The 22,612-nt window shown below is 38.8% G+C and overlaps 1 protein-coding gene and 1 pseudogene across 1 annotated transcript; both read left to right on the forward strand.

Annotated features, from left to right (window-relative positions):
- The first annotated feature begins 7,221 nt into the window (after window positions 1-7,221).
- Window positions 7,222-8,196, forward strand: LOC123244536 (olfactory receptor 5V1-like). Its single transcript, XM_044673048.1, has one exon. It carries the CDS (start codon window positions 7,222-7,224, stop codon window positions 8,194-8,196), a length of 975 nt encoding a protein of 324 aa, XP_044528983.1.
- A 5,460-nt stretch (window positions 8,197-13,656) lies between these two features.
- LOC123246747 lies at window positions 13,657-18,799 on the forward strand (annotated as a pseudogene).
- The last annotated feature ends 3,813 nt before the right edge of the window (window positions 18,800-22,612 follow it).

Here is a 22,612-nt window from a genome sequence, read left to right on the forward strand (position 1 = left end):
ATCTTCTCTGCCCATGCACATGCCTTCCTTCTATCCCCTGCATTCACACTCCTGTTGAGATCCTCTTTCCCATTGGGAATCTGGTTACCTGTAGAAAAATGCCCCTGGTGTGACTCTCAAGTCACTAATTTTGCTATATTGTTGAATTAGATATCTTTTGCTTGGAGCCTAAATTCCCTCTGATTGGCTGGTAAAAGAAACACAATAAAGGATCATGAACTCTGGTTTTGAGGGACTATGGACCCACACTCACCCTATGAATCAAACCTGGGACTAACAGGCATGGGAGTTCTGTAAGGGACAGAATGTAAGGGGTTAAGATTAAAATGATTGGACTAAATTTATCAGTGTGGTCACCAGGAATTAATTAATTCCAAATGATTTTTAGCAATTTATTTATAAAATAGAGGGAAAGAGAGCAGATTAAAAAATCTGGCTAGACTATTGCTTAAGCCTTGGCTTTACCCTGGCAGGCTCCAGAAGCCCAAGCCTGAGGACCTAAGGGTCAATTAACAAGGGTTTTAGCCATGAGGCCTCCTCCCAGACAAGGGGCCCCTTCACAGTCTAGTACCTCCAGGAAAGCCAGGGAAGGGAGTCAGCCTTTCTTACTCACCCACGTGGTAGTCCTACTAGAAAGCAGTCCTAAGGTGAAAGACCTCCTCACAGGAAGTTTCTGTCACTTATAAAGATCATTCCTTTCATCACTTCCTATGCCTTCCTCCCACTTTACACTTTACCAATTACAATTAAAGCTCTGCTTAGGAATGCCCAGGGGGCAGTTAGTCAATTCTGATTTGTCACCCACTATCTCACACATGGGTCACAGACCTCCCCCACTTAAGGATAAGTGGGGTGTATATGCTTCTGGTGATGAAATCTAAAAATGGGCAGGGGACAGTTCATCTCATCTTCATAGTTCATATCAGAAGGAGAGCCTCAGGTACTACATATAAATGTACCAACTAGATTGTGATCTCCATAAAGGCAGGGAGCACTGAGAGTCAGTGTAACATGGTATAAACAGTAGACACCTACTAGATCTTTACTGAATTGGAGTTTAACAGCCTCAGAGTTAAGAGAAGCTCAGAAATGTTGACAAGGAACAAGGCTGGAAAAGCTTCAAAGACATGATCTTCAGTTCCCTTTGTGTTGGAACATCCTATGAGCCTGTGACCCTAGAGGAAAAGGAAAGACTCATTGCTCTAAGCACTAAAGATGAGCTAGTCCAGAGACTCAAGAGAGTAACCTCAGGGATTAAAGCCTGTTCTGACCTCTAGGGATTGGCCAGGTTAATAGGAATAACTTGATTTATAACTTGGAAATCTTCAAGGTGGCATCCCTCATCTCACATAGGTGTAACCCTTGAGGTAAGGCAAGAAGGGAGAGAAGCCAGCAAAGGAGTCCTCTACTGTACCCAGAAAGCCCAAGTCATCTCAGTCCAGTCACAGCTGCCAGAGGCTCATTCCACCTCTGTTCTCAAGACTAAAGCAGGAGCTTTTGTGGGTTTCACTTATGAAATTCATCTTCTTTCCATTCAAGAAACCATAACCTCTCCTTTGGGTTGTAATCCTAGTTTCATTCACCTACTTTCTTTGTTGTTTTTTTTAGAAGAACATTCTAAAGAAAGAGGTGAGTCATATTTTAAAATTAGTGTCTTAACTTTTTCTGAGTTTCCTAAAATATTTTATTTCTTTATCCTAGGAAATCTATGGGAAAAAGAATGTTATCCCCAAAGGTGAAACCCAGGAGTAATGATAGCAATCAAATTTATTTTCAGCAGAGTCTACGTGAGGTAAAAACATCTGGTCAATTTAATGGGAAGGGGTGGAATGGGGGGAATCAATCAGTTCAGCTAAATATAAGCTCCGTTTCATCCTCAGCATTTGATAGGATGTCAGTTAAACAACTGATTCTTCATTCTTCACCAGACTTTTTGGCATCATGAGTCACCCCCAGCCTCAGTCTCTGCACATCTTTAAAAAGATGTGTTCTCAATATTGGTACTATGGAGTCACGCAATGAGCCCATTTTTCTAAATTTCATGCCGCAGGTTGCCCTGATGGAAATATCTTCCATATACAGACATCGATAAAAGAGAATTCTTCTCTTGTCTCTTTGGGAAGAGTGGTTTTGTGTCCTAGTGGCTGAGGGTGGTGCATGTTTTAATTCAATTCAACAAATATTTATAAGCACCTACTTACTGTTGGCAAAGGAACATATTAGGTGAGCCTAGACAGTGAGGTGTGAAGCTGAGGTAAGAGTCTTGGCTCTTGTCCCCTTGGAGTTTATACCTTAGCAGAGGGAAAAGACACATCAGTAGGTGATGATATACAGTAACAGGTGATAAGTGTATTTTCAGAGCAAAGAACAAAGAACTCCATGAGCTCCAAAGGGGTTAGGCAGTGCCAACTCGGGGATCAGGAGGTGGCGGAGGATGTTTCATTTTAATTGGGCTTTAAAGCATAAGAAGAAATATAGTAGGCAAAGAGAACATTCTTGGCAAAGGTAAAAATGTGAGGCGAGCCATGGATGTAGGAAAGTGCAGCACATGCTTGGATGTCTGAGTAATTCATGTGACTAAGGAAAGGATAAAAAGGTAAGAAATTCCAGTTTGTCAGAGGCCTTGAATGTCAAGCAAATTTTCCTGTTTTACACTGTAGGGACTAGGGAGCCATTATGGGTGGCAGAGCAGAGTAATGGTATCACCAGATCAGTTCATTAGAAAAATCAGGGGCAGAATGAAGGTTTCTGGGAGGGAGCAGGGAACAGAGGGAAGGAAGGAAGACCTGTTTTGAGGCTCCTACAGGAGTGCAGGGAGGCAGCTGGTGAGGAGGGCCAGTGGGAGCAGTGCAAAGAATGGGAAGAACAGGTGTGAGAGATGGTTCCAAGAGAGAACAGACAGGTTTGTTGCCCAGCAAAGCTGGGAGGGAATAACAAGATTCAACAAATCCTGCTAGTGACTGCTTTTCCCATTTATCTATCCCCTGAGCCAATCATCCCATTAAAGCTCCAGCACCATGTTTCTTGGTGAACATGCCTTGTTGTAAGTAGTTCTGCCTTGGTCTACTTATGTGCCCAAGCCTGCATGCCAACCCCAATGCCCAGATTTCAGCAAGAGACACCTCTTAGCCTGGAGGCAATTTACTGCCTCTAGCCCACAATTTGAGACACACAGAGACAGACAGACAGACAGAAAGACAGACAGACAGACACACACACACATACACACACACGGGGGCAGGGGAGGGAGGGAAGGAAGGAGAGGGAGAGGGAAAAGAAGATGGAGAGGGAGAGGAAGAGAGGGAGAGAGAGAAGGAGGGAAGGAGAGAGGGAGGGAAAGGGAAACGGAGAGGGAGAGGGAGGGAGAGAGAGAGCATTTGAGTTTGTAACATGTTTTTGAAGTGTGTGACATCCAGGTAATGCTGTCTTGGAGAAATCTAGAAGTGGATGCATGGATAAAAATAGTTTTTCTAGGAAAGAAAAGAAGTGGGCCAAGAATAGACCCTTTGGGAATACCTCTCTTTAGAGATTTGTAAAGGATACAAAAGGAATGGTTAGAAAGGTAGGAGAAGTAAGAGAATGTGATAACTATGATAAAAATAATAGCTAACATTTATATAGTACATCCTCTGTGTGAGGCATTGTGTTAAGCATTTTACAATTACCTCATTTCATTCTCACACCAACCCTGCAAAGTCAGTGCTAATATCATGTCCATTTTATAGTTCAGAAAACAGAGACAAATAAGGGTTAAGTAACTCGCTCATGGTTATACATCTAGTTAAGTGTCTGAGGCTACATTTGAACTCATGTCTTCCCTACTTAGACACAGTAATCTCTCCACTATGACACATAGCTGCCTGAATAAATGATTAGTCCCTTCCTTTTCTTCTATAGTAGACATTTAATAAATATTTATTGAATTCAACTGATTGGGAGTGTACTGTGAGGCAATAAAGGCATGGAGGTACACTCATATATATGAGAAGGGGTCAGGAGGAAGCTCTAAAGATAGAATGCTGAAGGGTAATTGAGGAGAGGTGCCCAGACCCAAAGTGATTTACCAACACATTTTTTTAAACCATTACATAATGTCTTAGAACCAAGGCAGAAGAGTGACAAGGGCTAGGCAATGGAGATTAAGTGACTTGTCCAGGGTCACATAGGTAGGAAGTTTTGAGACTGGATTGGAACACAAGACCTCCCATCTCTAGACCTGGCTCTCAAACCACTGAACCACCTTGTTGCCCCTGGTTTACCAACTCTTAAATTGAAATCAGAGTAGACAAAAATGCTCTCATGGTACTTCCTTAAGGGTATTTTTGGTCCAACAGGATTTGGGCTGAATGGACTATGAGTTGGACTCAGACTGGCCATCCCTATGTTCTTATAATCTCTCATATAACAAAGAGGTCACAGGTTGAATTAAGCTTGAGAACCACCTTTAGAATAACAGCACAGCTTCGATACTGAGTTAACCTGCCCTCAGAAGCATCTTTCTCTTGATCCCTTTGGATCTTAGTTCAGATCCAGGTGGGATGAAGACAAATCTGGTTCCAACTGTGAATGATGCACCTGGAACGTGGACAAAGGTCAGTCATCCCTCTCTAACTGTCCTGATAGATCTGTTCAGTTTGGGTTCATCTCAATGCTTTTACCTTCAATGATGTGAGTGAGATGATGCAGTGAGCTGGGCTGCATTAGCTCAGAATGCACAATTTCTTTGCTACGAGACAGTTTCCTTCTTATATGATAACATCTAATTACATCCTTCAAAGAAGCACCAACATAAATCCCATTCTTCACTCCAATGAAGGGGTATCATTGGTATAGAAAGTCAAAGACAACTGGGCTAGTACAAGGGCACATGAATATGTCCACATCCCCAGTCAGGTAGGACTGAGAGATACTTGAACTTGTGCTTCAAAAAGCTACATGGTGTTATTTCCCTTCAAAGTCACTTTATATCCTACAGAAGAAAATCAGGCAAGAAAATCTCTTAGAACCCAATGTGATCACCTACAGGTTAGGAATGATCTTTGGTTGTTCTCCCAAATTAAATCCCCCCTCCAAGAATAAAGATATGTCACCATCAAAGATGTTTCAGAGTAATCCTGGGAGCCCAAGAGTTCAATTCCCAGAGAGAAGTTCCCTAAAAGTTGTGAGTAATGATATCATCATTGGAATAATGAAGGAAACAGCGGTTTTTAAGTGCCTACTTTGTACCACTCACTGTACTAAGGGTTTCACAAATTTTATCTCATTTGATTCTCAAAACAACCTTGAGAGGTAAGTGTTATTATTATTCCCATTTTACAGTTGAGGAAACTGAGTTAGAGGTTTTGAGGGACTTAAGGGCAGATGATGATTAACATTTTTAGGAATAAAGTATTTTTAATTAAGGAATGTATTGGTTTATTTTTTTTAGACATAAAGCTATTATGCATATTGGTCTACAGTATAGCAGAAACATAACTTTTATGTATACTGGGAAACCAAAAAAATTCCTGAGGCTTACTTTGATATTTGCTTTATTACAGTGATCTGAAATCAAATCTGCAATATTTCTGAGGTATGTCTGTACATTCTAGATGAAATTTGCCAAGGATGGGGCAACTAGGTGGCACAGTGGATAGAGAGACAGGCCTGGAGTCAGGAGAACCTGAGTTCAGATTTAGCCGTAGCTACTTCCTAGCTATATGACCCCGGGCAGGTCAATTAACCCCATTTGCCTAGTCCTTGCCCCTCTATCTTTGAGATGTTATTAGGGCAGAAAGAGAGGGGTTTAGAAAAACTTTGCCAAGGAAATCAAGTTTATAGTTCACTTCTTTCATTTCTCTCTTTGCCTCCTTCTCCTACTTTGTACTCTGGTGACTATTTCCTTCAAGATCACCTGTCCTTATTCTTCACCCCTCCATCCCCCTGCCTTCCCTGATCCCCTAGAGTTAGTGTTTGGAAATACTTCTACTTGTGAAAATGAGTTGAAGAGACTAGGGACGTTTAGTCCTGAGATTTAGTGAGAGACATCGTAATATAATGGCAAATATGGATTACGTGTCTTCCATCACAACATGAGAAATATGGAAATATGTATTGCATAAAAGTACTGGTACAATCTCTATCAGACTTCCTATGTCAGAGAGAGGAGGGAGGAAGGAAGAGAGAGAATCAAAATTGCAAAATGTAAGAAAACAATTGTCAAAAATTGTTTCTACATGTAAAAACTGATAAAAAAAATAATGTAATGGCAAATGTGTGTGTGTTGGCGCTATTCCCTATGCCCTCATAATTTAATGCCAGATATCCATGTCATATTGGGGTCCTATCCAGTGGGCCTAGGGAGATTGGGACCTAACTAAGGCACCTAGGGGGCCAAGTGATCAGAGTGCTGGACTTGGAGTCAGGTAGACCTGAACATATCTCACATTTGAACTCAGATATCAGCTTAATCCTACAGAATGGGGTCAAGAAGGAAATCAGTATGACTTGACTTTTTTTTTAATGCTTGTATTTCCAATGGTTAGCACAGTGTCTGACACATAGTAGGCACTTAAAGTTTATTGACTGAAGGATGTCTCATTCCACACAGCCTTTGTATAAAATCAATCCATCACTGAGCTCAGTACAGAGGGGTCAGTGAATATCAATGAAGCAATCCAGCAGCAGAGAACTCCAAATTCACAAGTTAATGATTTCCCTCCAAACCAAGGTTCCTCCCTTGGGTGGCTATCCTTTGGTATTCACAGGAGTATGTGTTTGTCCATGCTTGCCCTTCCTATGACCCTCTCTAAGTGTTCTGGGTTAAGGGTTTCCCATTGAGAATTATAATTACTATACAATATCCCCAGATATTATATTTAATAAGGTTTATTAAAATTAATTTGAAACTAAAAGGCTAGATTCAAGAGGGAGCTCACCCAAACCACGCACATAGAAGACAGAGAGAGAGAGAGAGAGAGAGAGAGAGAGAGAGAGAGAGAGAGAGAGAAGAGTCATAAAACTTATAAACAAACAACATAAGGACATAGGAAAAGGAAAAGGGAAAAGGAATTTTGGGACAGGGAAAGAATTCTGGGAGATGGAGTCTCTAAAGGCACAAAATTTCTAATTAATACACCATGGATACCAGTAACCAATGGTGTAGTAAAAGGGAAATGAGGTAGATGATGGGATAACTCTCTCCTTGTCCCAATACTTAAATTTTCTATTTTCATTGCAGCTATGAAGGACATGAAAGAAAGGGGAAACCAAACACTTGTCACTGAATTCATCTTCCTGGGGTTTTCCAACCATCCCCAATTACAGGCATTGTTCTTCATGATATTTTTACTTGTATATCTGGTAACACTTCTGGGTAACCTTCTCATATTAATAGCAATCAGAATCAACCCTGCTCTTCACACTCCAATGTATTATTTCCTCAGCAACTTGTCCTTCCTGGACATCTGCTACACCTCCACCACTGTCCCCATCATGCTGGTGAACTTCTTCAGAGAGAAGAAGACCATTACCTATGAAGGTTGCCTGTCCCAGCTCTTCTTCCTTGTTACTTTTGCAGGCTCTGAGGGTGTCCTGTTGGCTGCGATGGCTTATGATAGATTTATAGCCATTTGTCATCCATTACGCTACCTGGTTCTCATGAGCAAGAGAGTCTGTACCTGCTTAGCAGCTGGAGCATGGTTGTGTGGTTTAGTGAATTCGATGACACATACAGGGCTCACAGCAACTCTCACTTTGTGTGGTCCAAACCAGATCAACCATTTTCTCTGTGACATCCCCCTACTCCTGAAGCTCTCTTGCTCAGACACTTCAGTCAATGAGTTTGCACTCTATGTGGCCAGTGCCACCATTGGTCTGAGCCCCTGCCTGTTCACTGCTGTGTCCTATATGCTCATTATCTCTGCCATCCTGAAGATCCAGTCCGCTCAAGGGAGATACAAAGCCTTCTCCACCTGTGCCTCTCACTTCACTGTGGTGGTCATCTTCTTTGGAACTGCCAACTTCAACTATGACCAGCCCAGCTCAGGCTACTCTCTGGATATGGACATCTTAGTCTCTGTCCTCTTCTGTATTATTACTCCTATGCTAAATCCTCTCATCTACAGCCTGAGAAACAAGGAAGTCAAAGTCTCCTTGAGGAAACTATGTGAAAGGTATATTTTACATAGTGGTTCCAGTGTTCAAATCAGTTCTTAACCTGGAATCCACAAATGTGGTTTAAAAATATATTTATTAGCTATATTTTAAATAAAATTGGCATCCTTTTTAATTCTATGTATTTCATGAATTTAAGAACATTATTCTCCCCCAGAAAATTGTCCTTTTTAAAATTTCCATTCTCTCATTTTTATCTTCAATCTCTATCTAGTTGCTTCTTTATTGCTCTGAACATGACCATTTTCCAACTGTACAACATTCTCTATAACTTGGTAGCTATCACCTCCTATCCTTTTCCCATTTTGTGACTAAATTCCTTAAGAAGGCCATCTAAAATTGGTATCAAGGCTCTAAACAATTACCCTAGTGCAAATATCAATAATATGGAAATAGGTCTTGGTCAATGACACATGTAAAATCCAGTGGAATTGCATGTTGGCTATGGGAGAGGAGTGGGAGGAGGAAAAGGAAAGAATATGAATCATGTAACCATGGAAAATTTTTCATAATTAATCAATAAAATAAAAATAAATTTAAAATAAAAATAAAATAAATAAAATAAAATTGGTCTGAAGGGGCAGAAAACTAGAAATTAAATGAAAAGTGCCTGATTGTGACCTTTAATTAGAAGTTCCTTGAGAGCAAAGACTGGGATTTTTTTTTTAATTTTTACCTTTTTTTTCTGTCTTCAGTCCTTAGCATAGTGCCTGGCACATAGGGATTAATGAAGAGGTAACTTTAATTTTGATGTGTCGGGGAAAGCAAGAAAGCTTCTTAATAATGAGAACTTTCTAAAAATTAAATAGGATAAATAATTATAATACACAATAAAATGTGTTAAATTCATTTTTTAAAAGTACCAAAGTTGAGGAGGTAAGATCCTTTCTAAGTGGGTGCTGGTAGAAGTCTAACACACTGTCCTGTGATACTGGCATTTGGGGGAACCTATGTCTAAAACAGCATATATTTCATACTGTTATATTTCTCTGATGTCAAGTCTTCTAATGAGTACCATTTCTGTATTTCTCTTTCGTATCTGAAATTAACATAATTTGCTAATAAGCTTACAAGCTTTTGACTTATGTGACACTTTCAGATGATTTTTTCTCCTAGTATATGTCCAATAAAATATAATTTAAAATATGCTATACAATTGCATTCCCACCATTTGGCAGATACTTTATCATCTGTAGAACTAAGGACTCTCCATAAGTCATATATTTATTTATAACCGTAGAGTACTAATGATGGGTCAAGAGTGGGAATAAGATAACTGGTCAGAAGAGGAGAAGCCAGGAAGAGTGTCCAGGTGAACATGATTGAATAGGCTGAATAAAGCATCAAAGGTGTGAATGAAGGAATGAATGAAAAAGAATTCAGCAAAGACTTGGTCCTGAGAATTTAGTATTTAGTCCTGCATACAAATATAAAAAGAGTGATAGTTCCTGTGTTCAAGGAGCTTACATTCTTCGAAGAGAAGACAACATATATAGGCAAATGGTAGTCACAAAAAGAGAGGGAGAAAGGGATGGGATGGGACATGAGTAATTGTGCTTGTGGCAGGAAGATGATGATTGCCTAGAGTAGATAGCTAAATGGCTAAATGATTGGGTGAGATATCGAGGTGAACCACATCTGCTATCTAAGGTCAGTAGATATAATGGTCTAAGAGGGCTAAAATATTATACTATGGAAGAAAATTAACCAAATGCCTCCAATGGAAGAGAGAATTATTTGATTCCATAGAGATCCCAGAACAGTGAAAAATCACCATAAGGGTTCAAAAGAAAAATAGTAAGTCTAAAAGAAGGTATTTTGGATGGGAATTAGGTAAGAAGTAAGAGCTTTCAAAAATCACAAAGACAAGAATAGTTCACTTAAAACATTTTATGGAAATTCAGAGGGCAAGAGAGAGTTCTTCAAAGGCAATTGGCAGATTTGAAACTAGTTAAAAAAAACCAAACAAACAGGAAGGAAAAACAGTTAGAAGAGGGGGTAACCAGGTAGCTCAAGGGACTGAGAGCCATGGGAGGTCCTAGATTCAAATTTGGCCTCAGACACTTCTTAGCTGTGTGACCCTGGGCAAGTCAATTAACCCCATTGCTTAGCCTTTACCACTCTTCTGCCTTAGAACCGATATACAGTACTGATTCTATGACAGAAGGTAAGGGTTTTTATAAAAAAAGACAGTCAGAAGAAAGAAATTTTGAAATAATATAGGAATCTATATAAGTCAAAGTGACTGACCTTTTAAAGCGACAATGCAGAGATATATATTATAAAATTGAAAAGACTAAAAAATTTTAAAACCAGAATATTACTGTATTGAAGGAAATAATGTTAAGAAAACTATCTAGAACTTTTGAGTACATATTACAAAACACTTTTTGATTGGATCCATTGATTATCATCAGATAAAAACACCACACTTGAAACCACAAGGCATATAGTAGTTTGATTTCAGTATTTCAATGTCAAACATCACATTTTGCAAGTACATTGAGTAAAGGTCTTTTGATGAAACATCAAATCACATAGTCCAGGAATATTTCATAGCTATGAGAAAACAAAAAATATATTGGAATAAGATATTTCAAAAAGCTAAGAATCCAAGATACAACTCATAATTACATACCCTACAAAACAGCTATAATCATCAATTTAAAAAAAAGACCCTGAACAACAAAACAATGCCTTTAAAGCATTAATGCCAAACCATAAAAAATGGAAGTGAACAAAATAGTTGACTTGCAACCACCCTAAACACGATAAATATAAAAAATATAAACAAATAATTATCAAGAAAAGACTAAGCAATGAAATGTTTCCTATATGTTACTATAAGTGAACCTGCTTTTTTTTTTTTTTTAACAATAAATCACTTTGGCAGAGTGAGGGAGGAAAATGAGAAAGGAGAAATAGAAATGCACTTCTACTCAGTCTAGAGATGAGTAGAAAAGGAACAGCAATTTCTTAGTTTCTCAATAAATATGTGGAACTATGGATGACTAGATAGAATCAGAGTAATGGAGAGGAGACACTGAAATGTGTGGGAAATGTGGTGAGAAAGGGTCTTTTATAGATAGGTTTCATCTGGGAGGAATGGGTAAAATAGGAGACCACCTTCTCTGAGCAAGGATTATGCTTGCCAGGATTTTATCCCACCCCTAGATTGAGGATAAAAAGATAGAAACTAACACTCAGGGCAGAAAGGAGACATAAATTCAGAACTAGATATACTTACTGGCCCAAGGAGAGAGGACCAGTTCATGGTAATGGGTTTTGGCTGGGTTGGACTGGCATGACTTTTACCATACTTCATTGCCTCTCTCATGAATTAATAATACTTCTGGGGTGCGGCAGCTGGGTAGCTCAATGGTTTGAGATCCAGGCCTAGAGACAGGAGGTCCTAGGTTCAAATCTGACCTCAGACACTTCCCAGCTGTGTGACCCTGGGCAAGTCACTTGACCCTCATTGCCTACCCTTACCACTCTTCTGCCTGGGAGCCAAAACACAGTATTGACTACAAGACGGAAGGTAAGGGTTTAAAAAAATAATAATAATACTTCTAGGGTGGCGTACAGCAAAAGACTTCACCAAAAAAATTAAATTAAGTCAATAAATAAACAAGAGGAAAGGAAAACATGGGGAGATCTAAATACACTTGTCAAAGAAACGGGACAAAACAAGGGAGATCAAATTTGGTACTTTAGAAGCTCTATTGATTGGAGACATAGAATCAGGGACTACACATGCATTTGTATACACACAGTGGTGTTGTGGAGCCAGCTCTAAGTGGCTTATAAAAACCAAGTTTTCAATTTTCAGTGTGAGTATTTAAGTCTCAGAAATCATTGGCTCCAAATTAGGATAGGATTTCTTTTTTTGTTGTTGTTGATTATCTCAACCAGGCCTGGGAAACTGAATCCCAAGCCCATTCCCATTGTTTATTTGTTTGATCGTTTGTTTTAATGAACCAAGAGCTAAGAATGGTTTCATATTTTTAAATAATTGGAAAAAAATTTTAAAAGACTATTTCATAATACATGAAGATTATACAAAATTCACATTTCAGTGTCCAGAAATAAAGTTCTATTGGAACACAGGTAAGCTCATTCATTTGGTATATTGTCTAGAATTGCATATGTGCTAAAATGGCAGTTAGGTAGTTGCACCAAAGACCTTATGTGGCCCTCTCTTGGTCTCAAACTGCTGCTCACTGCACTACAGGTCAGTGATGCAGTTAAAACTTCACAGCATTCCAATCACCATATCAGGACCCTTAATTTTTCAAAATTGTTACTAGTGCCTACCAAACATGTCAAATTAAGAAGGAGGGGAAAAGGGTTTTAATATGCTTTTTTAAGCTCACATCTAAGAATGAAATTTTTCTGAATGAGAACCATCCTCAACCACAATTGTCAGACACTGAATTGTTTAGCAAATTAGCTTTTGTTGTAGACTTGGTTTCTTAATGAATTCAGCCTAAAACTACAAAGAAAAATAGCATTTATTTCTAAAATTTATACCACTGTAAGTCAATTTGGTGACAACTAACATTGTTTGAATCATTAGTAATGTCAAACTGTTTTATATATTTCCCATGCTGTCAAAAGTTAAAACAAGTAAGATTAAACTTTAAAGGATGCGGGCATATCTTTTTTTACCTTGAAGAGTCCATTTGCTATTATTTACTGACATACTCCTTTAAATAGTGATTGAACTCAAAAGAAGTGTTATGAGAATAGGGGAGTGCAATAAAGGGCTCAGGGAATGAACTCATCACTAGACTTGGTCCTAATATAGACTAATAATAATAATTATGATCATTATCAATATTGACATCAATTATTTTCAATGATGATATTTTCAATGATGATAACTAGTATTTATATAGCCCTTTAAGGTTTTTAATCTCAAGCTTCCATCTGCCTAAATTGAGAGATGCTCTAAGGTAGGACAAGACATTCTCTGAATTCCCTAGCAAATAAAGAATGAGAAACAAATCTCAGCCACAATTCAGAGCCTCAGTAAATATCTCTCTCTCTGTCTCTCTGTCTCTCCGTCTCTCTGTTTGTCTCTCTCTGTCTCTCTCTCTGTCTCTCTGTCTCTGTTTCTCTCTCTCTCTCTGTTTTTGCCTCTGCCTCTGTATGTCTCCTCACTCATATTATATCATTTCCAAGAAGACCTGTAAACTAATTTTGCCCAGATAGTGCCACAAAGACCTTGCAGATAACATCCCAAGAAAAGACTTTTAAAAATCCATCAATGAACCCAACACAGAGTTCCATGACATCACCTTAGACTTCCTGGCCTTATGACAAATTGTCCTTGAAAAATCACATAGCCTTAAATAGTCTGCTAGCCTCAAAAGGGGCTTTATATGTCTCTGAATGTTTCATCTATATCTTCTTACAGTGAAGAAATGGAGCCTCTCTGATTATTGGACTCAGACCACCATTCAGGCAAATTGGATCTTCCAGATGCCAGGAGTAACCATGAGATGTTCAGAATGGCTGCATAGCGAATGTGTAGCACCTTCTAAAATGGCAGACAAAAGGAGAAAAGATTCCACCAATGGCCTCAGAAAGGTAAGTCCAGAGTCAAGCCTAAGGTGTTTTTGCTTTAATATCAAAAGGTTGTTTTGGGGGTCAAAAAGGGGTTCAGATTAATATTAACTTTTCACATTCCTCCCTCTGATACATTGGGAGATATATTAGTCTCCCCACCCCAATGAATGATATCTATACATTTCAGGATTGTCTCACCAGGATTCATAAAAGCTCAAATGTATTATACATTTTGTTCATGGTCTAACTATATTTAGGTGCTTCTTTAACATATTAAAAATGAATGCTAGAAACATTGACAAGGAGCCAGAAGGGGGCTTTCCCTTTTTGTTGGCAAAGAGTTTTACAATCAAAATAAAATATTATCACATACGGAGAACTGAAGGAGATGGGTGGCCCAACCCTGACAGTTCAGTTCATTATATCCAAGGGCTTACTCATGATGTGGCATCTGATTTCTGGGGGCATTTTCTATTGCTGTCATCTTTTTAGGCTGTCTGGAATCATGATGGTTCTTACAGCGTTTTCTCTGGCAGATCTGCTTTCCTGGTGCAGGTATTGGCAACATCTTTCTCTAAAATTGCTGTAGAAAAATCTTAATACAAAGAATCTACAAACCTTTAGAATAGCTTCACATTTTCTAGCTTTCTCTTTGCAGATAAGATTCCACAGCCTTTCCAATAAGGTATAAAGCCAGGCAAGTCATTTAACATTTGTCTGCTTCAATCTCTTCTTCTATAAAAGGGAGATAGTAAAACACCAACTTTCAGGTTTATTCCGAGGGGAATATGAGATCATATTTGTAAACCACTTTGCAAACCTTAAAAGAGCTATATAAATACTAGCTATTATTGTCGTTTCTATTGATGAGTCTATTCTGAATGTCCTGGCTATTCCCTGCCACTCAGACTTTGCTTATATTGTCCCCCCCCTAAACGCCCCCCCCCAAGGCTGGATTGTCTTTTTTTCCATCTCTTTGCTTATTTCAATTTTGTTGTTGGTCAATCATTTCAGGTATGTTTAACTCTTCATCAGTTATGAGGACAGAATGAGGATAGCCAAGAGTCTCCATTGAGTAAAGTTCTGGAAAGTCTAAAGACCCTCCCAGCTACAAAGCTCTGGGGTAGCCATAGTCCAGCTAAAGCCAGACACTTAGCTTATTCCCCACCTGAGGCTTCAACCCCTCCTTCTCTTCCCCTTTTGTTGAAACTGGTATATCCCCTAGATTCAAAGACAGACACTGATACCATCATGTTATATCTAGGACATCCCCAACTCCTGCCCAACCTCTTTCCATTACCTCATCCTCTGTCATGTAGACCCTTAATATTGTAAGACTATAAAAAGGCCAGAACACATCTCCAATAGGAGACAGTGTCAATCCCTGCACATTGTCCTCCCAGCCAAATTCAACATGACTTCTAAATTAATGAATTTCTCTTTTTATTTCTATGTTAAGTTATGGAGTCTTGCCTTCTTGCAAAGGGTATCTATCCTGAACCCAGAGGGTTCACCTCAAGCCCTCCACAACAGACAGACTAGATTGTAAGGTTCCATAAAGGCAGTAACCTCTGTTAGTGTCTAGTCTTGTGGGATATAGACAGTAGGCACTTAATATAATCTAATATTAAAAATAATAAATCTTATAATAAAAATTAAAAAATAAATCTAACAATAAATCAAAAGTGTTAAAGCCCCAGAATTACATAGTAAGTAAAACTCAGAAGTACTGGCAAGGAAGTAGGACTGGAAGGGTTTCAAAGAGATGATTTTCAGGGTCTCTTTGCCACTGAAATGTTCTATATGTTCCCCTATGACCTTAGGGGAAAACAAAGCCTCATTTCTTGAGGCACTAAGGATGAGCTAGTTCAGAGACTCAAGAGAATAACTTCAGGGAATAAATCCTGCTCTGACATCTAGGGATTGGCCAGGCTAATAGGAAATAAAGTTATTTATAACTTGGAAATCTTTAAGCTGGTGTCCTTCACCTCACATAGGTGTAACCCCTGAGGAGAGGCAAGAAGGGAGAGTAGTCAGCAAAGGAATCCTGTGCTGTACCCAGAAAACACAAATTATTTCATTCTAGGCATGGAGTCAGTAGTAAGCTGCCAGAGGCTGATTCCATCTCTGTTCTCAAGACTAAAACTGGACTAATTCAGTTCTTTACTCATGAAAATCCATTTTCTTCTCATTAGCTACAAGCACTCTTTTGTGTTTTATACTGTTTCATTCACCTACTTTCTTTGTGTGTATGTGTGTGTGTGCTTAAATTTATTTATTTATTTAATTTAGAGTAGTTTTCCATGGTTACATGAATCATGTTCTTTCCCATCCCCCTCCCATAGACAACAAGCAATTCCATTGGGTTTTACATGTGTCATTGATCAAGACCTATTTCCATATTATTAATATTTGTACTAGAGTGATCATCTCTAGAGCAGTGGTTCCCAAACTTTTTTGGCCTACTGCCCTCTTTCCAGAAAAAATATTACTTAGTGCCCCTGGAAATTAATTTTTTTTAATTTTAGTAGCAATTGATAGGAAAGATAAACACAGCTGTGGCCATCACCAACCCCCTGGATCGTTGCAGCACCCACCAAGGGGTGGTGGCACCCACTTTGGGAATCACTAATCTAGAATCTACATCCCCAATCATATCCCTATTGAATCATGTGATCAAGCAGTTGTTTCTCTTCTGTGTTTCTACTCCCACAGTTCTTTCTATGGATGTGGATAGTGTTCTTTCTCCTAAGTCCCTCAGAATTGTCCTGGGTCATTGCATTGCTGCTGGTAGAAATGTCTATTATATTCAATTGTACCATAATGTATCAGCCTCTGTGTACAGTGTTCTCCTGGTTCTGCTCCTTTTACTCTGCAGCAATTCCTGGAGGTTATTCCAGTTCACATGGAATTCCTCCAGTTCATTATTCCTTTTAGCACAATAGTAATCCATCACCAACAGATAACATAATTTGTTTAGCCATTCCCCAATCAAATGGCATATGTGTGTTTTTAAAGGAGAAAATTCCAAAGAAAGAGGTAAATCATATTTGTTTGACTAATATGAAACTCCCTAGCTTTTCCCAGGTTTCCTAAACTGATTTAATTCGTCATCAGAGGACATATGTGGGCAAAAGAATATTCTCACCACAAAGTGAAACCCAGAAGTAATAAGAGCAATCACATTTATTTTCTGCAAAGTCTATATAAGATAAAAACATCTGGTCCATTTAATGGAATGGGGTGGAATGGGGGGAATCAATCAGTTCAGCAAAATACAAACTCAGCCATCCTCAGCATTTGGTAAGATGTCAGCTGAACAAATGGTTCTGCCGTCTTTTCTGGGTATTCTGGCAACATGAGTTACATCCAGCCTCAATCTCTGTGTATCTTGCTTTAAAAAGGCATTTGCTCTATGTTGGTGCTACAGAGTCACACAATGAGCCCATTTTTCTAAATTTCATGTCACAGGTTGCCCTGAGAGAAGTATCTTCCATATGCTGACATGGAGAAAGAAGAATTTTTTTTTGTCTCTATAGGTGGAGTGGTTTTGTGCTCCAGTGGCTGAGGGTAGCATGTGTTTCAATTCAACTTAACAAATATTTATAAGGACTTACTACTGTATGCAAAGCATTATATTAGGTGAGGCCAGACAAGGAAGTACAAAGCTCAGGGAAGACACTTGTCCTTCCTCCTTGGGGTTTATAATCTAGTAAAGAGATGGGAGTCATCAAGAGGTGACTTAATATATAGTTACAAGGAGGCAACTCAGTGGATTGAGAGCTAAGCCTAGAGATGGGAGGTCCTGGGTTCAAATCTGATTTCAGTCACTTCCTAGTTGTGTGACCTTGGGCAAGTCACTTAAGCCCCATTGTCTACCCCTTGCCACTCTTCTGTCTTGGAAGCAAGATACAGTATTGATTCTAAAACAGAAGGTAAGGATTTTTAAAAATAGAAAGAGTACCAGATAATAAATGTAAAAAGAACAAAACAATCTTCCAGTTCTTCCACTTAGAAGGAGTCCTGTACAGAAGGTACCAGGTCTGTCTTCATCACTTTGACTTCTACAACTGGTGCAGCATCCAGAAAAAGAAAAGGCAAAGGAGCCTCCAGAGGTTTGGTAAAGAAATGACCATAGACTAATGGCCTCATAGTTTTTAAAATAACTAAACATTACCAAGAAGAAGGACAAGGGTATGGAGTTGTCCAGGGAGTATTTTGGATCTTATGGCTAAAGACACACCTGAAAATCCAATTGTTTTCTTTTCCCCCAGCATACAGAAAATGATGCTGATTTCGGTGAAGTCTTTTATCAAATGGAAATGATGCTCAGTCTTGGTCATTTAATATTGATCATCTTCATGCTGGTGGCTGCCAATCTACATACTATGGCTCTTTTGTCACCCATGCTCTCCTGGACTCTCAATCCAGTTACCAACATGCAATTGAAGAGTCTGTAGTTCTCATTTATGATCCCATAAAAACTGCTCAAGAAACTCTATCATTGATGGCATATGGGCTGACTCCTAAGCTGATAGAAATTAGTAAAGAGAAAGATTTTTCTCCTGAAGCACTGAAAAAGGCAAATATCACCTCTGAGCACATGTTTGAAGAAGTGCCGATTATAATTAAATTCCCATTTGATCAATGTACTAATCAATATACTAAAAAAGAAATTAGCTGTGGCAAAGAAACATGAATTGCTCAGTCTAGCTGACAGTGATCATCTGGGGAAGAGCCTGCAATTGCTGATGGACAGAATGGATGAAATGAACCAGGTTATAATTAAATACAACCTCTGTATGAGGAACACCAGTAAGAAGCAACAGCAGAAATATCAATATTGATGCCAGTGTCAGCAGGAGAATCTACACTGCCAGAGTAGAGGAGAACTGCCTTTCCCTGAAAAGGACATGTCCAAACTCTTCAAAACTCCTAGCCACCTGCTAGGATGGATTCACTGCTTATTGCTGGCCAAATGAACACATACTGCCAGAATGGCCAAGAGTTCACTGCACAGAACTTGGGCAAAGTCTTCATGTTGCAGATTCTCCAAGAATATAACAACTAGAAGGAGGAAACCCATGACCTCTGGTATGATAAGTTGTTTCCAGATAAAGTGCTGCTATGTATTGTGAGACCACTTGTGGGCAGCTCTTTCAAGAACTAGATTTTTCTTTTTTTAAGAATTAGAATTTTCATAATGAAAATGACAGTATTCATTTGATATCATGGGTTTTTGGCAGCAAAATTATTTTCATGAAAAAATAAAATTTTTTTAACATTCAAAAAAAAGCACAAAACGAAGAGTTCAATGAGCTCCAGAGGAGTAAATCAGTACCAACTTGGGGGTCAGGGTGGCTTCATAGAGAAGGTGGCATTTTAGCTGGGCTTTAAAGCACAAGAAGAAATTGAGTAGGCAAAAAGAATATTTGTAGCATAGGTAAAAATGTGAAGAAAGCCAAGGATGTGAGAAAGTGTAGCACATATTTGGGCATGTGAGTAGTTCATGTGCCTGAAAAAAGAATGAACAGAGGATTTCCAATTTGTCAAATGCCTTGAATGTCAGGCAAATTTTCTAGTTTTACTCTGTAGAGACTAGGGAGCCATTGCAGATGGCAGAGCCAAATAAAGACTTCAAACCAGATCAATGCATAAGTATTGAGAAAGCATGAAGGCTACTTGGGAGGGAGCAGAGAAAAGAGGAAGGAAGATCTGTTTTGAGGTTTCTACAGAAATGCAGTCAGGCAGCTGATAAGAAGGACCAGTGGAAGCAGTGGGAACAGCAGGAAGAATGGTCAGAGGCATTAAAAAGATTCACTAATTCCTACTACTGGCTGCCCTTCCCATTTATCTAGCCCTCGAGCCAGTCTTTCCATTGAGCTAGAAGCTTCGGCACCACGTTTGTTGGTGAACATGCCTATTGTGTCTATTTATTTCCTCAAGTCTTCCTGCCAAGATCAAACCCCAAGACCTTAGCAAGAGACACCTCTTAGCCCAGAGGAAATTTACTTTTTCTAGACAACACAAAAATTCTTTAGATTTAGAGGACGTGCCTCTTAAAAAAAAGAACCTCAAAGAATCATAGAAATACTTGAATTGGAAAAAACCTTGTTCAACCTCTATTATATTTTATATGTAAGGAAACTCATTTAAAGATGACTTGATTTGATTATTAAGTGGAAGGCCTTGGACTAGAATCTCAGTCTTCTGTCTCCCAAGTCAATGCTCTTCCCATTTCACCATCCTAATTCCATTTACCCTAAAACATCTATTTCATAATATATTCCTCTGAGTTGGAGTCAAACTAACTGGGTTTGAATCTGAGCCTGGCCACTTATTATCTGTGTGATCTTGGGCAAGTCACTCAATCTCAATCTCAGTTTCCTCGTTTGGAAAATGAAAGGGTTTGGTTAGTTGACCTCTAATTTCACTTACAGTTATAAATTAGATCCTATAACTTTTGATAACACTGATCATTCATTTCCGATCTCAGGGATAATCAATTGAAAAGCCATCTTGGATACTATCACTTCTTCCTAAAAATCTATAAAAATAGCTAGGTAGTATAGTGGATAGAGTGCTAGACCTAGAGTCACGAAGACCTGAGTTCAAATCTGGCCTGACTTTTACTAGCTGTGCAGCTTTTTCTTCTCAAGGTTGCTGGGGGGATCAAATGAAATAATCATTTTAAAGTCCTTAGCAGAGTGCCTGGCATATAATAAGGGCTCTATAAATGTTAGCTATTATTATTCGCAAGTGAATAGTGGTGCCACAAACAGAAATATCACACACACCCCCAAATGGTGGAGGAGAGAGCAAGCAAACAAGTACGCTTGATTTGGGAGATATTGTATTTGGTGTGTGTATGTAGTATTGTCTTGGGAAATGTAGAGGTAAGAACATGACCATAAACAACCTTTCCAAGAAATTTAGCAGTAAGGAGAGAGGAATGATGAGATGACAGCCAGATGGGCTAGAATTATTAAAGAAAGGATTTTTTGAAATTGGTCTGGAGCTTAGATGGGAAGTCAAAGCTACAGACAGATAAAGGTTTCAGAGTCACTTGCAAAGATAAAGTTGAAGGCATAGGATCGAATTATATCAACAAGGGAGAGAGAGAAGAGAAGTAGGCAGAGAGCAGACCCTCTCGGAATACTCATTTTCAGAGTTCTATAAAGAATACAGAAGGAGTGGTTAGAAAGGGAGAATTAAAAGAATCTGATAGCTATGATAATAATAGAACAGTTCCAGAGTTGGTGAAGTCTTACCTGTGACCCTACAGATTTAAAACTGAAGAAAGGGTCGGGTTCTTAGAGCAGTCATCAAAAAGTCTCTGAGATGGATAGTGGAGAATAGGAAAGAGAAGAATCACTGAGAAACTTGAGAGTCTTGAAAGTTGATAGATGCCAGCAAAAAGAATGATAAGAATGTCATAGTCTAATGGCTTTATCATCCCATAGAGTCAAGACTTTCTTTCAGGGGAATAGATAGCAAATCAATCATGCTTGCCCATACTGAACTCCTCTTGTCTGTCATATTGAACATCTAAGTTTCAACCAATGTGCTGGAGGATGTACTCTTTTTCTCTTGACATCTAAGAGCAGGCACCATTAAGGTACTCTAACTTCCACCTTTTTTCTTTCACTCTCCCCATGTGCCCAGGCCATCTTTTCTTTCTGTCAAAAATTCTTTGTTGATATAATTCACATCTATTCTTTTTCAGAGTTCCTCACTGGCAATGTGCTATATAGTCTGTTTATCATGCACCTCTCCATTACCTTCTAGGTAATACTTATCTTGAGGTTTTTGGGGGTGGTAGTGATCCAGTGTTCAATGCCAAACAGCAACACAATAAAATGCTTTTGTTAAAAAGATGGCACTTTGCTATTGTGGGAAGCTGGAGGTCATTAGAAGTGCTACACAATTTCCTGAATGCAATCTAACCCACTCTCTACTCTTCTTTCTCAACTTATACACAGCTTATGGTCCATCTGCATTTCCTATCCTAGATATATGTAATGTTGGAAAACTCTATAGGATGTCCATTCAGATTCCTATCATGATTCAGACAATAGGTATTCTTCATCCATTTGTTTTTTCTGTGCTAATAAAAATAACTGACATCATTATTTTTAGCTTGTGTACAGATCCTATAACATGTCTACAGATCTCTTAATATTATTGGATTTTGCTTCTCTTTTTTCCAGAATGTCTTTCTTTCCAGTATATTTGTATTCCTAATTTATTGTTCTCATTTTCATGTCTTTGGAGACACTTACCACTGTAGACTCAGGACTCCAGATAAAGGTTTCAGAATTGCTAGCATAAGCTTAATTGAAGTCAGAGGATTGAATGAGATTTTCAAGGGAGAGAGAATAGAAGGAGAAGACTAGTGGGACAAGGACAGACCTTTGTTTTGTACATTTCTTCAGAGATCTGTAAAGGATCAATAAAGAGTGATTAGGAAGTTAGGAGAACTAGGAGAATGATGGCTCTAAAGCCATGACTTCCAGAAGCAATATGGAGTATTAGAAAAGGGACTGACCTTGGGCTCAGAGGATTTTGGTTCAGACCTGCTGCTATCTGCCTGTGTAACCTTGGGCAAATTATTTAACTTCTCCATAAAATGGAAGAATTAAACTGGCAGATGCCTAATTCCCTTTAGGCTCTAAATATAGGCTTCTGAGAGACTTTTTAAAATGAAATGCCCTGAATCAATCTCCAAACATGATATGATGAAGACTACTATTTCCCCTTTCTGGGAGAGCAAGAGGAAGCTGGGCCGTACCTAATGACCAACTCTTAAATTGAAATCAAAGTGGACAACATCTCTGTCATGCTAACTCCTCTTAGGGCACTTGTTGTCAACAGGATTTGAGTT

The sequence above is a fragment of the Gracilinanus agilis genome, chromosome 4, assembly GCF_016433145.1.
Source record: "Gracilinanus agilis isolate LMUSP501 chromosome 4, AgileGrace, whole genome shotgun sequence".
Taxonomy (NCBI): domain Eukaryota; kingdom Metazoa; phylum Chordata; class Mammalia; order Didelphimorphia; family Didelphidae; genus Gracilinanus; species Gracilinanus agilis.